At 40.6% G+C, this 16726-nt stretch overlaps 1 protein-coding gene across 5 annotated transcripts in view; it reads right to left on the minus strand.

The window, feature by feature from the left end:
- LOC121712053 (zinc finger protein 501-like) overlaps nucleotides 1–16726 on the minus strand; it is a 32057-nt gene that overhangs the window by 7951 nt on the left and 7380 nt on the right. Inside the window, exons 1-3 of one of the 5 annotated variants that reach the window (XM_042096014.1) lie at nucleotides 1538–1568; nucleotides 960–1047; nucleotides 538–657 (exon numbers count right to left, since the gene is read on the minus strand). In XM_042096014.1, the coding sequence (XP_041951948.1) occupies nucleotides 538–580 (43 nt within the window). In that variant the 5' untranslated portion in view covers nucleotides 581–657; nucleotides 960–1047; nucleotides 1538–1568. Of the gene's footprint in view, nucleotides 1–537; nucleotides 710–959; nucleotides 1048–1490; nucleotides 1569–10656; nucleotides 11928–12162; nucleotides 12676–16726 lie in introns of those variants that run through there. The other 4 variants (XM_042096010.1, XM_042096012.1, XM_042096009.1 and 1 more) reach the window with 4 other exon arrangements.

Genomic DNA, 16726 nt, shown 5'->3' on the forward strand with positions numbered 1-16726 from the left:
GTTTCATCTCAAGCACGCAGGTATTATGAACGCACGTTTTATTTATGTAGGCCTAGGCTAGCCAGTCGCCGACATTCAAAAAATATGCGGTTATATTTCACAACTTTTGCGAAGTAGGCCTACTAGGAAACGCTGGCAAGCAAGCTGCTGACAGATATTACAGGTATTATAACTCTTCCCTATAGGCTAGGCCAGCAACACACGCTGGAAAGATGCAAACAGATCAACTTAACATGTATTTCCTCCTGATTTACGTTTGTTTTCTTTTTCTGTCAGTCCGTAGTTCCTTCATAAATTGCGCAGCAAATTATCAGACGAGTGACAGAAGAACTGCGCATAATTTGCCCAGCAGTCTTCCCGTCCATAGTTTGTGAAACGATGCTGCGTCCGAGCAAAGATTCTAAATAGTACCCCCCAATTATGGTGGGGTAATTCACACTCTGGCCTGCTGACAATCCTGCATTGGTGCCTGGTGTTGGCTTGATATGCTTTTCTGTGTGTGTGTGTGGTGTGAGAGAGAGTGATCTGATCTCTTACGTGTCTCAGGCTGATCTCCTGCTCTTCTGTCCTCTTCCTCCATTTCTTGCTGTCCTTGTGTCCTGGAGCTGTCCGTCAGTGCCACTGATACCCTCCTTAACTGAGGCAGGGACAGAGGGTCTGAAGAGGAGCAGACAGAGTTGAAGACAGGAGTGATGCTTACTTTTTCCTCCTGTCCCAACAAACCCATGGGAGAAGGGAGAAATGCAAATTCTGTTGAATTGTTCAACTACAAATGTACATTAATTCATTTCACAGACAAGATACAATGCAGGTTAAAAGTATGTAACAATTTCAGCCTTTTATGAAGGATGTTTTTATAAGCAACATATCTTCACATTCAGGGTTGGTGTTACCACAAGGCAGCAGAGGATACAGACAATTAAACAGTTGTGTTTGAGTGTTTTTGTGTGACAGCCTACCTGTTGCATGTTTGATGAATTGTGGGGCCTTCTCTGTCAGTGTAGGCTTGCTTTGTCAACCATATCAATGTTTTGAGGTCTAATTAACCTGTGTAAACACATAAAAGCACATCAGTACTGGAGGTGTCTGGAAGATGACTAAAACCAATAAAGAAACATATATCTTATATATCTATCTATCTCTCTATCTATCTATCTATCTCTCTATAAGGTAATTTCATAGTCTAGGCTACTCAATAAGAAGAGAATTGTGGAGAATTGTAATCAATGAAATTGACAGCCTGCATCCATGTGACAGAAAATTAAAGTTTCAAAGCAGCTGCTTCATCTGTAGCTAGTCCAGAAAAGTCTACCAATTAACAATGAGTAAGCTGTGTTCTTCAAAGCCAGTCCTCGGATGTAAGTTTTGTCTTCATTGGTCATTGCAAAACTACCAGCAATGACAAGCTGCACAATTACTCAGAATAGCGAGCACTATCGAAACATTGTCTTTATAATGAAATCTGACGGGTTCACAAAAACATATCTTACATGACAATAAACTGTATAAAATAGGGTGAAACCATAAACGCACGCACTCTCTTATCAGAGCCACTCCACTGGAAAGAGAATGTTTCCTGGAATGTACCATTTTGACAAAAGGCGGAGGGTCTATACTCAATGTGAGCAAGCAAATGGTCTTGACAGTGTTGAATAATCAGAATAATTAAAACAACAAACATTATTAACATATACTTAGATATATAAATCGCCACGACATTGCAAGAATAATACGAGGTGATATGAATCCACTGCTGTGATTATTATAAGCTACTCCTTTACAGTACCGTATGGTAAAATCCAGCGCCAAATGTAAAAATGGCAGCGACTGCAACTGCAACTACTCGGTTGTGACCTGGTTGTGACATGACGACGAAGATCTCGATAAACGCATCCAGGTATAATTTAACTATTTGTTTTAATAACATTATGTAGGTATACTTTATAATATGCGTGTAAAAGGAACATCTAATGTCAAAGCCATCAGACAACAATCCGAAAACTGTTTATTAGTTGTCCTCCTCCTCCATACATACTTTTAGTTAACGTTACTGTCAACAAATGTTTACGCACGTTAGCTGCAATAAGCAGAGCCGTGTTGTTTATGTTTGCAAAATGCAGTCAAAATGCATAAAGAGCGTTTGTTACAGATACATTACCAATTTTGGTAGGAATTAAAATAAAACTGCTTCTATGGTTGTCTCAACACATGATGATGTCTCACCAATTTAAAAAAATAAAATACATATTTTATATTTATATTATAATGGTGTATGCTCATAAATAAATAATTATTGTGACATTTACCCATGGTATGTCTGCCTGGCTTTCTTGAAGGGTTCACATGGTGTGTGGGGCTTGTTCTCAGCAAGTGACACGTGCAGATAATAGGACCCTTGTACTCTATAATTACTCTTCATTCTCATACAGGCTGGTTACAAAAGACTATAACCACACTTCTGTTAATTAGAGACAGGCAAAATACCGTGTGAACATGATTTAAACATCCCAGCTACAGCTCCCAGTTACACCCCAGCTTTTCCATTTAAATTATGCATTTTGTCATTGGCCACTCAAATACAGTAGAGCAGGGGTTCTCAAACTTTTGTGGGCCAGGGACCCTTCATGGAGTGGAACATTCTCCAAGGACCCCTCATAATCGCAACACATAAAACTTAAGTTAATCATGTAGCTGTATAGCCATTTTTTCTGTTAGATGCTATTTTAAAAACATAGAGTGCTAATACCACAATAGTCATATTAGCAAACTTTGACAGTATGTAGGATTTTTTTAAAGGATTGTTGTTTCTTTGTCAAATGTAGGCCTATTGTGTTGAGCACATAGTATTTGCTTCACATAACTTTCATTTTGTTAGCAGTTAATTAATAGTAAAGTGTTTTGACTAGGGCTGTCAAAATAACTGATTAATTTTGATTAATTAATTTGAGAAAAAATAACTGATTCAAAAAATCAGTGCAGATTAATCGATTCTGTATGACCTTTGACCCCGAGCCGTTCTAGTCAGTAAAGATTTGACTGTAAAATGAAGTAGAAATGAGAAGAAAACATGCTGCCTGGATCATTGATGAATCCAAGATGGCGGCGCGTACACACGCAGCGACCTCTCTCTGTCCCAACCGTACGGTGTTTTGTTCGTTTAAAAAGTGTTTGTCCGAAAGTTTTACGTGTTCGTCTCGTCTTACTACGTCGTACTACAAGTACAGCAGGCAGTCATTATTATATGTGACTTATTTACTTACTTTTTTGTTTACTTGAATGTTATGTTTGTCTGTGGACCTAAATTGGTAAAATATGTCTTGTCTTCACCGTGGGATAGTGAGAAATGTAATTTCGATCTCTTTGTATGTCTGGAACATGTGAAGAAATTGACAATAAAGCTGACTTTGACTTTGACTTTGATTGATTGGAACATTTGCTTTTAAAAAACGGCCTGATGGTGTTCTCTATAGTCGCACATCAATGCAAAGAAATAAGTGTTGACATTGAGGGGAGTGTTAATTTATTTTCATTGTGTCCCCTAAGATATCTGATTATATCTGTGGCCTGAAATGCCTTGTATGTAAAAAAAAAAACTTCTTTCCGAAGCACTTTTGAATTTATTTCCTCAGCATATTAGGTCATATCACAGATTATTATGGCAATTATTTGAACAGTGAAAATAATAATAAAATAGTTTTTGAACTTTAATGTCACTAATGCTGATCATTCAATGATTCATTTGAATTTAAATATTTAAAATACTTTCACAGCAAAAATTATATATGCGATTAATTTAGATTAATTAATCACAGAGTATGTAATTAATTAGATTTTTTTTTATCGATTGACAGCCCTAGTTTTGACGTATTGATGTAACGCATCAGCAGATCAATTAGGCAAATACTGATACTGTAGCATTTTTCGCCATTTAAGACAATTTCATATTTTGTAGCAAACTTTGTCAGGGACCCCCTGACAATGCGCTGCAGACCCCTGTGGGTCCCCGGACCCCACTTTGAGAACCAATGCAGTAGACCCCTGAGGATGTGTCACCACTTTCTAGTATATTATGGACAAGACTCTATACAATTTTTTCTATGGGAGAATAGCATCAGGGTATATACAGAAATTCTTAAGTTGAATTTAATACCTTTTAATACCTTTTTTAATACCTTCACAATATTTTTTAATACCAACACGACTTCGAGCTGCAACTAGTGGCAACTAGGGCTGGCCGATATGGCTGAAAACTGTATCATGATATAAGTATTTCATATCAGTCGATATCGATAATTATTGATTTTTTTTTTTTAATTTTATCTATTTTAGATAAGGACCAGAAGGGAAAAAAAGTTAAATTTAAACACTTTTATTTTAAACTTAACCTTCCTCTGATTTGAATCACCTCAGTTATCAATCAAAGCAAACAGGGAAAAGAAATAGCAACACAATCATGAAAAACACTCAAATAAATAATTGTGCACATAAGTCTGAATGAGTGCACTGGTTGAAGCCTGGAGATATTGTAAACAAAGTAATTTGCTAGTTTATCATAGTAAGTCTACTGGTTAGACCTCATTTTGGGTGGCCCCCCAAAACATGTCCGTGGTATATAGCATCTGGCCCGCAGGGGAGTACGACATCGTCAAACTATAACATCCGTAATTTCCCCCATTCATTCTCTATGGCGGGTCTTAACAGTACACGTGTAATACTCTTTTTGTCCATCCAAATTCACAATTCACAAAGTTCAGGTGAGTGAAAGTTAGAATGGTGGTCATTCCAGATGTTTTTGCCAGCACTTCATAAAACTCTCATAGTTTGAGAACTTTAAATTATTTGTAGGATATTGCTTGTTCACAACTTGAGCTGTGTATGCAAAGACACAGAGTTCAGAGTTCAGAGTTCATTTTAAATAAGATATACTTTTGGGAATGCTAAAGTCTTTTTATTAGTATTCATTTCATTTCATTTCATTTGAGCTACATTTTACATGGCATGATGGCAATATAAACACAGCTAACAATGGTATTAAATTGCAGTAGCCTATGATTAAATGTAATGGAATATTCAACTAAGGTAGATTGTTGTTGTTCACAGCACTAAGCTATTTATGGTTACTGATATACTCTGAGTCTCTGGCCCTCTCTTAGTGCCAGGCATAGTGAGCTGGCCCTCAGAAGAAAAAGTTTGGGGACCACTGGGTTAGACTGTTCAGTTTCCCCATGTGTGTTTAAGTTTCAAATTAATACTTTTTCTCCTTGGGACAGGCCCGTTTGAGTCTTGGAAAATACTTTTTCATTTGCATCGGGATTGAGTTTATTAGAATTTAGCTGTCAATTTGAATGCAACAGTTTTGAACAAATTCGTGCAGCGTGCTAATGATGCTAACCGGATTTAATAGCAATTCAGTCGTCTTGCACGATTGTGAATGTTTGGATTACATGCGCATGCTGAGGAGGGATGCACCTAGAGAGAGAGAGAGAGAGAGAGAGCGTGAGCGCGCGCGCGCGTGCACGGGGCAAGGACTCATTGAGAGTCTGTGTTGAGGTAGGCCTACTTCTATCATCTACTCTGGTAGAGTTGCACATACTAGCTACAATGCAAGATATATTTAGCCTATGTATTTATGGACGACGTAAGGCGGGAGGTGTATGTTGCTTTTAATTATCGAATGTTCCATCGAACGCATTTTTTATTGATATCGCTTACATGTCTATTGCGATACATATCGCTATCGTATTATCGCCCAGCCCTAGTGGCAACCTTTCGAAATTCAGTGTTGGGGGTAACTAATTATAAAGTAACGGATTACTTTCATTTTGTTACTTAAAGGGACACCAGGCAACGTTTTCGTGTTAATTACTCATCTTCGTAAGTCGGTATATGGTTAAATGACTCATTACAGGGCGAATAAAGACTCTCTCGCCCGCCCCTACTGCCTGTAGGAAGAATATCCCGCTTGCAAGTTCAGTGTATCGTACCCGGCGACCGAAGCAGGATCAGTTTACATCCTGCATCCACAGAGGCAGGCTAACGAAACGCTAGCGATTGTTGCAAACGTGTGTATAATGGCAGAGCCGGCGAAGAAGCAGCGAAAACCCTTGACCGAGCGAGGGAGAGTTTCGTAGAGAAAAAGCATCAGGCTTGCCTGGTGTCCCTTTAACTTTCTGAGTAAGAAAGTGTAGCAACGCTTACAATTCAAATCAAGTATCTATTATTACAGTTACTGGATACTTTGTTCCTTTTTTGCTTCAATAAAAACACTGGCCTATACACAATTATTTGTTATTTAATCCTAACCCTAAGATAAAAAGTTATTTCATTGTTATGTGTAGGAAGAGCACACACCACTTCTCCAGCACTACACTCTTTCTTTCACTATCATTCTCTCTCAATCAAGACAAAATGACAAATGAAAATCAGAAAAGGTTTACTGGACTTTCTTCCAAAAAGGCCCACGACCATACGCAGTACACACACACACACACACACACCCTTGCTGTCTCATATAATTTGCCAGTCAAGGTATCACATTCAAAAATAGGTGGTCACATTTTTCAAAAATACTAATTATTAATTGGGTGCTGCTGGAGAATGTGGGCCCCATGTGATAAAATACTTTTGCGCCTGCATGCTCCCTGTGACGAACATTTTGAAAAATAACCCCTTAAATGGTGACTTCTGGGGAATTTTGTGGAAACTAATTGACAAATTGACTTAAAATATATTATATAATATATTGATAGCATATTACAATACAGCCTATAAAAACCTACACAGGTTGTTATATTCAACTAATTGTAAGCAAGTCTATTGGGACTTTGATCCATGGGCATTTTGTTGTCCCCACCAATATTTTAGCGAACTCATTTGTGCTGCTGATCATTCCGACAGCCAGCACAACATTAGGCCAAAGATAATGAATGCGTAGCAAGATGGGTCGTCTTAGTTCATGTCTATGAGGGCAAAGTGGAGTTCAGTCAGAGACGGGCTCTGGTTCAGTTCCCGCCTGCACAGGGGCGTGTCACTGACGTATGACTTACGTTTGAACACCTCGGTTCCACGCCAGACAAGCCGGAGTACAAAATAAACTTGGTGTACACCTTCATTAATGTTGATTTTCTCCCGACTGGAGGGTCATACTATCACGACATTTTACTGAAATAGGGAGGAGGGTTTGGAGATCATGATACCGTGTCCGAAATGTGCATCCATTGCTCAGAAAAATAAGGCTTTGACAAATTCTGGGAAATTCTTGGATTCTGCCATAGACCTCAGTGTTAAAAAGAGAGCCCGATCACTGCATAAATGTGCGGGGGCGTGTACTGCTACCAAAGATTGTTAAGGTGGAGCAAGATACTTCGTCGTAGTTCATGTCTATGGGCGCGAAATGGGGATCGAATCCTGTCTGCATAAAGAGGCGTGTCGATGACGTATTGACGAGCGTAAGTTGCAACCGGCCAACAGCAGCGGCAGAAATAACCGGCACACACCTTATATAAGGTTGATTTTCTCCAGACTGGATTGCTCAAAAATGCTAAAAATGTACCTGAAATGTTCAGAAGGGTTTGAGGATCATGAAAATGTGCCCGAAATTCACATTCCTAACTCTATAGAACCAAGACCTTAGCATATGTGGTGAAATTCTGAGCTATGCCCATAGACTTCAATGGAGCAGTCGCTGCCTCTGCTCTGCATAAAGGGGGATTTTGACCCCCCCCTCGTGCGATCCGGGTTCCCGGAAGTGGCTCCTGATGAAATATCTTGCTCCGCCTTAACAATCTTTGCTGCTACCCTATTTGCATACATTTCCAGGGACAGGAAATGGCCTCTCATGAAGTATCTTCGTAATCAACCATCTTTGATTAGGCTAAAAGAAACGTCATATGATTTGCTGAAAAACAGAGGGGGAGGGGGAAGGGGCTATCTGACATGCAAGCTACACGCACGGAGAGTGTCAAAGCACAGGCTACTGGCAGTCAAGCGAGCGGGTGTGTGTCAACGACAATGGTAAGTTAGGGCTGTCTGCCAATAATAGCCTATCCCATAAAAGGCCAGAGTAAAACATTGTGATATTCCCTTTGCCCTTCAGCATATACATGTTTGCCCCTTTTTGTGGTTTGTAGATAAGCTATGCCACCCAAAAATACGAAGCTTTTTCATTATTCAGTCTAGGCAAAATAACTAGCCATACAAACCGGCAACTGGTGGCTTTCAAATGCGGATTTTACTGTGTAAAATAGCATTAGCTGTTAGGATATTACCCAGGATATTGTCACAGCTAAACCTAGCTTCTGTAATCTTCCAACCAAAGTTAGGAGTCATGTTGAATAGGCTAAGGGTGTGCCGCACGGACACCATCACTGACTGTGCTACCAATCTTGCAGTCGCAATATAACAATGGATCCGAGACATTTTCCTGTTCCTATATTCTGTTTATGTAGGCTAATGTATTTGTGAATGTAGCCTGCAAAGAAATAAAAGATAAACTGTTGCATTTCCATACTCATAGAAATGAACATTGCGAGACACTTATCTCTTCTATGATCTCATCCCAGAAAACAATTCTTTGACTTGTTAGTTTTTTGAACATTTATTTTATCTAATGACATAGCAAACATGATTAATTGAATCCACATATCCTTGCACTTGCAAAACTATTTTTCACTAGCCTAAAACCATGAGACTGAAAGCTAATTGCGTTCACGTTCCTCTTAAAGTGACAGGCACTCAAATAGATTTACACACCACAAATGTGATGATATTAAAGACAAGTGTAGCCTAATCATTTAAATATCAATATGATGTATTCAAATTACTAAATATGTTTAGCTATTAGTAATCATGCAGATCATAAAATACTATAAATAATTAACAATATAAGTTTATAGTTTATATGAATTCCAAAATATGACAACCATCACTTATTATGTGTGTGTGTGTGTGGAGGGTCAATCAAATTCTATGATTGCCACTGATGTGAATGATCTCACAAATCACACAATCCAAATAAAAATTTTAAAAAATCGCAATAGTATCAAAATCGAGATTCTTCACTTGCTATTGGTATTGAGACCAAACCTACGCCCTTGCTTTGATCTCATCACATACTACATCAAGGGAGTAACCCTATAGCTCTTGAGCAAGCTTTGAATAATGTAAAGGTAACACCTGTTAAACTAACCTTAACATGACATTTACTGAGGGTAGAAAATGTTAAATCTTATAGCCTAAACCTTATCTTATAGCCTAAACAAAGCAACACTGTCAGGCCTATATTTAACCTCTATTCTGTAGTCCAGGCAGGGGTAGCTCATTGCAAATAACCCCTTATAACATGTGCATATGTTTACATGTTATATTCTTGTTTTTTCCCCTTTCATTTAATTATATATTTGTTTGAATGAAAAGGCCTTCTGCCTTTATGGGGACTTTTAATTTGAAAATGGGTTATTGTGATACTGTATGTAGGCCTAGTTTAGGCTATGTCTGCTGCTCTTACAGCCTGTGTCATTGAAAACGCGATGGCGCAAATAATTACTTTTTTGGATGACAATGACAGCTGGTAGCGTAGACATACTGATAGCTTCAATGACGCATATTTATGTGAAGAGACAGTAGCCCTACATTGCCGATGAGCCCGCACGTTCTTGTTTGCTGGCTAGTATAGACTCCATATGTGACCTGACGGCATTCACTTCCATCCAGGTGACATTTATTGTCTTTTTACAGACGTGGCAATAAGCCTCTTGGCTGTTGCCAACGAGCCTAAGCCAGTCTTTGAATCTCGAGTCCTCTAACCAAATGTCCGAAAAAATTACATTTTCCCATCACTTCGTCAATGGTAGCGAACATTTGGTAACAAGTTTGGCAGTAAGCCAGCCATATATCCAGTTTGAGCATAGAGTTTGAGGGGGCGCTAAAAGTTTTTACCGCGAACGCACACTGACATATCACTCAGGTCCTACTCGCACATATAATTAATATAATATAAATAAATTCAATTTTAGGAGATAGGCCTGCACTTAACACAAATGGAAAACCTCATAGTTAGTGGTTCGAAAATGTAATACCTCATCAGATGACGTTTATTACTTTTTAATACTTTTAAATGGCCTTAAATTTGGCTAATTTAATTTACTACCTTTTAATACTTTTTACAACCCCGCGGACACCCTGAATGGTGAGCTTGGGCAACAAGTGCTCATATTTGTGCTGTGTTCTTTTTTCCATCATCAACTTTTTGTTGTTGTTGTTTTGGCTACAGATACATAGGTTAATTCCATCTTTGTGTGTGTGTGTGTGTGTGTTCCATGTAACATATAAGCTCCTAGTGTATTTGTGTGTCCCAATATTCTGATGCTGAATAAATAAGTTCCATGTGTGGCTGGGTATCAGTGCTGAATAAATAGGCCAAGGCCACAGATCTAAGTTCAGAGACTGGGATACACACATTGGCATTAACATACATGCCTAGGCATGTATGTTAATGCCAATGTGTGTATCCCAGTCTATATAGTATGTATGTACACAATCTACACAATGTATGTACACAATGTATGTACACAATCTAATTATGGACAAACTTACATGACACTACAACAGGGGAGAAACAAAATAATTTACTATTGAAAGAAGTATGGAAAAACAGGAATGGTTTGAAATGACTCCCCAGCAAAACATGAATGACTTACAATGACTCCCCAGCAAAACATGAATGGTTTAAAGTGACCCTCACAACACACCATTCTCTTTAGGTCTGGACCAGAATGGTACTGAATCGTGGTCAAACTGTTGCCAGATCTACAAGGGATCACGACCAGAGTGGTCATACTTGCACTGGATTAGACTCGAAACAGTGAGTGACTGCACCAGTGTTGTTGAAGATGATGCCCTCAATTAAAACTGGACCAACTCAGCGCAGTGCTGTGGCCTTTCCCCTGCATGATTGCACCGATGCTTCTTGAGATGATCCTTTCTGGTGAAACTCTTGGCACACTGTGCGCAAATATATGGCCTTTCTCCTGTATGAGCACGCTGGTGTCTATTAACATGACTTTGACGGGTGAAACCTTTTCCACACAGAGTGCAGTTATATGGCTTCCCTCCTGTATGAATGCACTGGTGTTCATTGAGTTTAGACATTACAGTCAAACTCTCTTCACACTGAGAGCAATGGTACAGCCTCTCTCTCGTGTGCATGTGTTGGTGACTTTTGAGACTACTTCCTTTAGCATAACTTTTGCCACACACGGTGCATAGGTATGGCTTCTTTCCTGTGTGAACATGGTAGTGTCGCTTGAGATGATGACTTCTAGTAAAACTCTTGCCACATATGATGCAGTAGTATGGCCTCTCTCCTGTGTGCACGCGCTGGTGTTGTTTGAGACTACTCCCATCAGCAAAACTCTTGCTACACTGAGTACAATGGTATGGTTTCTCGCCTGTGTGAGTGCGTTGATGTCGTTTGAGAATATCCTCTTTGAAGAAACTCATACCGCACGTAATGCAGTCATATGGCCTTTCTCCTGTATGCCTTTGCTGATGTGTTTCAAGGTGATGCTTTCTGGTGAATGTCTTACCACACTGAGCACATAGGTGACGCCTTTCTCCTGTGTGAGTGCGCTGGTGTATGTTGAGCCCGCCCTTGCTAGAGAATCCCTTCCCACATTGAGTGCAGCGGTGTGGTCTCCCACCCATGTGGACGCGCTGGTGTGATCTGAGTTCACCCACAACAAGGAAATTCTCGCCACATTTGAAGCAGGGGTATTGTTTCTTTACCATGTGAGCATAGCGATGCAGCTGGAACCGAGACCATAAGTGGAAGCCTTTGCCACACAGAAAACAGGAGTATCTTTTGTATTTCTCTCTGTGTGAGATAGAGGTGGATGCTGGAAACCCCAAAAAAGGAGATGGTCCTTTTCCTGTTTCATATAACAGGGAAAACAAAATGGGTATAAGAAAAGGCAGACATGAAATAGTGTTGTTTGAGATGATGCTCTTAATTCGAACTCTGACTACACTGCAATGCAGTGTTACAACTTTTCACCATGACATCGTATGCCCTAGTAAAATGTGTACGATCTTGAATGAAGTGCTACCTTCTTCTATATGAGTGCACTGACATAACTCAAGATCATTCTCTTAGGTGAAACTTACCAAATGGAGCCCAGCGGTATGACCTCAATCCAGTATGAATACACTGATGCTCTTTTAGACGTTCCCCTCGAGTGAAACTCTTGCCACAGTGACTGCAATGGTATGTCCTTTCCTCAGAGTGAATGTGCTGGTGTCGTTTGAGACGATCCTGTCTCGTAAAACCCTTGCCACACAGACCACAAATGTGTGGTGTTTCTCCCGTGTGAATGCGCTGGTGTCTCTTAAGATGTCCTGCGCTAGTGAAACTCTTGCCACACTGAGTGCAGTGGTGTTGCTTCTCTCCTCTGTGAATGTGCTGGTGTGACTTGAGTTTTCGCACATCAAAGAAACCCTTGCCACACTGAGAGCAGGAGTGTTGCTTCTTTGCTACGGGAGCACAGTGATGCAGCATAAACTGAGACCGTAAGTGGAAGCTTTTACCGCACAGAGAACATAAGTACTTCTTGGTCTTCTCTATGCATGAGATGGAGGTGGATGCTGATAATCCCGAGGATGAAGGAGATGATCCATTTCCTGTTGTATCCAAAAGAACACATATCACCAATAATTCTTACATAAATGTCAACAATTGTCCCGTTTTATATCAGCAATTTTCTTACACCACATTACCTGTCGAGTTTCTGTATGAAACAAAAAACACTTCATCCATCTCTTAATAACAGACACACACAGATACACACAATGGGAATACAAAAAAATGTGTTTTTTGTTAACTTATATTTTCCCTCCTTATGTTTGACCTTTGACCCAGGGAGCGGATGCGCTGTGTGTTTTGTGGGATATGAGTTAGTTGGACCAGTCGCAGATGAAATGGTAGCTACGGAGTTGCTCTGTACTGAACTGGAATAAAGGTTAAAGTTATATAAACGTAGTGTTTATTGAGTCTAACATTGGTAGCAGAGGATGGCTGCTAGTTACAAAGTTCCACCGAAGTTTGACGAGACCCGGCCATACGAAAGTTGGAAAAATGAAATCAACGTCTGGACGCGGGTTACAGAACTCGACGAAAAGAAACATGCACTCGCTGTCGCCTTGGGGTTCCAAGGAAGAGCCCGGGAAACAGCCATGGAAATACCCGCAGACAGTGATACCGGTATGAATACGTTGTTAGCAAAACTAGATAGTGTGTTCCTAAAGGAGGAAAAAGACCGCGCATATGAAGCGTATTCCCATTTTGATAGCATTACAAAAGACAGTTCTCTGTCCATGTCGGACTATATAATTGACTTTGAGCAACGATATAACCGGATGAAAAAGTACCACATGACGTTACCCGATGCTGTGTTAGCATTTAAGCTCTTGGACACGGCTTGTCTGGATGTGAAAAACAGGCAACTTGCACTGACAGCGTGCACAGACTTAAAGTTCGCCGACATGAAGTCAGCACTTCAGAGGATTTTCGGAGGAAAAACGCCAGGCACGTCAAACGGAATACAAGTAAACCAGCAGGACGTGGCGTTCTTTACAGAGCAAAGAAAGCAAGGACGAGGACAACGGTACACGTTACAGACTGGACAACAGAGGCAGCCTTTACCAGGTACCAATCCACTGGATAAATTCGGTAAGAGATCAAGATGCGCCATCTGTCAGAGCACGTTTCATTGGGCTAAGGATTGTCCTCATAAGAAGAGTGAACATGTAAAGCTAACTGAAGAAGAAAATGTTGAGGAATGTAACATCACACTGTTTACAAAAGCCTCCATGTCTGACTCAGAAATCTTCTTGGTTGAATCCCTGGGGTCAGCTATTATTGACACTGCTTGTACTCGTACTGTATGTGGGGAGAAATGTCTGGAAAACTATGTGAAAGACCTCAGCACAGACCAAGTGAACAAGATGCTGCAAACTGAAATCCCCAGTTGCAGGCCATTTCGATTCGGAGATGGAAACTTAGTATATTCCACCAGAAAAGTGAAACTGCCTGCCAAAATAGGGCAGACAAAATGTCATGTTGAAGCTGAAGTGGTCAAAGCTGATATCCCACTGCTGCTGAGCAAAACATCTCTGAAGAAAGCAGGAACCATTTTGGACATGGAAAACGACCGAGCTGTGATGTTCAGACAACCTGTGCCTCTTGAATTCACTAGCTCTGGCCACTACTGTGTAGACATTAGAGACAAAGATCCTAAAAAAGGTGAGATTGAAGATGAAGTCCTTACTGTGACAGAAAACATGTCCACTGATGAGAAACACAAAGTTCTCCTGAAGCTTCACAAACAGTTTGGCCATGCTTCTGCAGATCGTCTACAAAGGCTCATTCGTAGTGCAGGAAATGAGGATAAAGAATGTATTACTATTTTGCAACAAATAGTACATGACTGTGACATATGCAAGAGGTACAGCAAGACAAAACCAAAGCCTGCTGCAGGTTTGCCCTTGGCCTCAGAGTATAATGAAACGGTAGCAGTGGACCTGCATGAGTTGGAACCAGGCGTATGGTACCTCCATATCATCGACCATTTCACGCGTTTCAGTGCTGGAAACATTGTGAAAACAAAGAAATCCTGTGAAATCGTCAACTCCTTCATTCACACATGGATAAGTGTACATGGCCCCCCACGGAGACTATACAGTGACAACGGTGGAGAATTCAATAATGAGGAAATCAGAGACATGGCAGAAAACTTCAACATTGAGACAAGAACAACAGCAGGATACAGTCCCTGGAGCAACGGCCTTCTGGAGAGGCACAATCAGACACTCACCGAAATCATCCAAAAAGTGAAACGGGAAAATGGATGTGACTGGCACACAGCTCTTGACTGGGCCCTTATGGCCAAGAACAGTATGCTTAGTGTTCATGGTTATAGCCCACATCAACTAGTATTTGGACAGAATCCTAACCTCCCCTCTGTATTAGTTGATAAGCTACCTGCCTTAGAGGGTACCACTGTAAGTGCTAGGGTAGGAGAACACATATCAGCTTTGCATGCTTCCAGGAAAGCATTCACTGAAGCCGAATGCTCAGAGAGAATTAGGAGGGCACTTCGCAAGCAGCTTAGACCTACAGATGACAAATATGTGACAGGGGACAGAGTATATTACAAACGAGCAGACTGCACTGAGTGGAAGGGACCAGGGGTGGTTATTGGTCAGGATGGAGCTGTTGTATTTGTAAGACATGGTGGTATTCTTGTTCGAGTGCATCACTAGGCTTTGTAAGGTGAACACACAGGAGCAGGACAAGTAGATTGCACAAGATGATGCTAACAGAAAAGCAGAAAGTGAGGAAGGCATGACAAACACTGCAGTAGACAGCTCAGATAGTGATCAGGATACTGACGATGAACAGGAGAACATCAGTGACATGGATGTGAATACAGGAGAAGTGTTGCACCCACCCATGACACAAACTAATGTGACACAAACTGACACAGAACACAGGGCCTGTGGTAACCCTGCCCCTTTTGCAGGTGTAAAGTTAAGAACAGGTCAGACTGTAACATTTGTGAGTAGAGATGATGGCATTCAACATACAGCCAGAGTTTTAGGCAGAGCAGGAAAAGTCACAGGAAAGAACAAAAACTGGTATAACCTACAGCATCTTGAACCTAATGGCTATGAGGGACAAAAGGAGTCAGTTGATATGTCACATGTTGATAGTCTTAACATTGAGTCAGAAGACAGGGAGGCTGATGTACTCATAACAAAAGACATTTCATTTGATGTAGCAAAACAAGAAGAAATTAAGAATTGGCACAATAATGATGTGTTTGAGGAGGTTGAAAATGCAGGCCAAAAATGTGTCTCCACCAGATGGGTCTGTAGTCTCAAGGAAACTCCCAAGGGTATTGTGCCTAAAGCACGACTAGTAGCCAGGGGTTTTGAAGAGCTTAATATGCAAGAGTTACAGAAAGATTCTCCAACTTGTGCCTCAGAATCTCTTAGGCTATTGTTATCAGTAATCTGTCAAAACCAGTGGCAAGTTCATTCTATGGACATCAAATCTGCATTCTTGCAGGGCATGGAGCTCTCCAGGGATATTTATATCCGGCCCCCTCCTGAGGCAGGCAGTGAAAATGTGATATGGAAACTAAAGAAATGTGTATATGGTCTTGCTGATGCATCTCTATACTGGTATAACAAAGTCAAAGAAATCATGCTGGGCACAGGTGGTAAAATGTCGCAGGTGGATCCAGCCGTCTTTTTTTGGTTAGACAAGCAGTTTAAGGTTACTGGAGTACTTGCATGCCATGTAGATGATTTTCTTTGGGCAGGCTCGCAAGATTTTTCAACAAATGTGATTCCCCTACTGAAGTCTGCATTCCATGTAGGGCGCGAGGAGCATGAGCATTTCTGCTATGTAGGGATGGATTTTGCTACTGTTAATGGTGTAGTTCAGGTACATCAGCACAGTTACATTGAGAATTTACAACCTCTTCACATGCAACCAACACGTGCTATACTGAGGGATGCCCCCCTTAATGACACTGAGAAAGAGCAGCTTAGGTCAAAAATAGGACAGATCCTATGGGTTGCCAAGCAGACCAGACCAGATGTTATGTTTGACTCATGTAGTTTAGCATCTAATATCAAAAATGCTACGGTGCAGTCTATGCATGAG

Source organism: Alosa sapidissima, chromosome 6 (assembly GCF_018492685.1).
Source record: "Alosa sapidissima isolate fAloSap1 chromosome 6, fAloSap1.pri, whole genome shotgun sequence".
Taxonomy (NCBI): Eukaryota; Metazoa; Chordata; class Actinopteri; order Clupeiformes; family Clupeidae; genus Alosa; species Alosa sapidissima.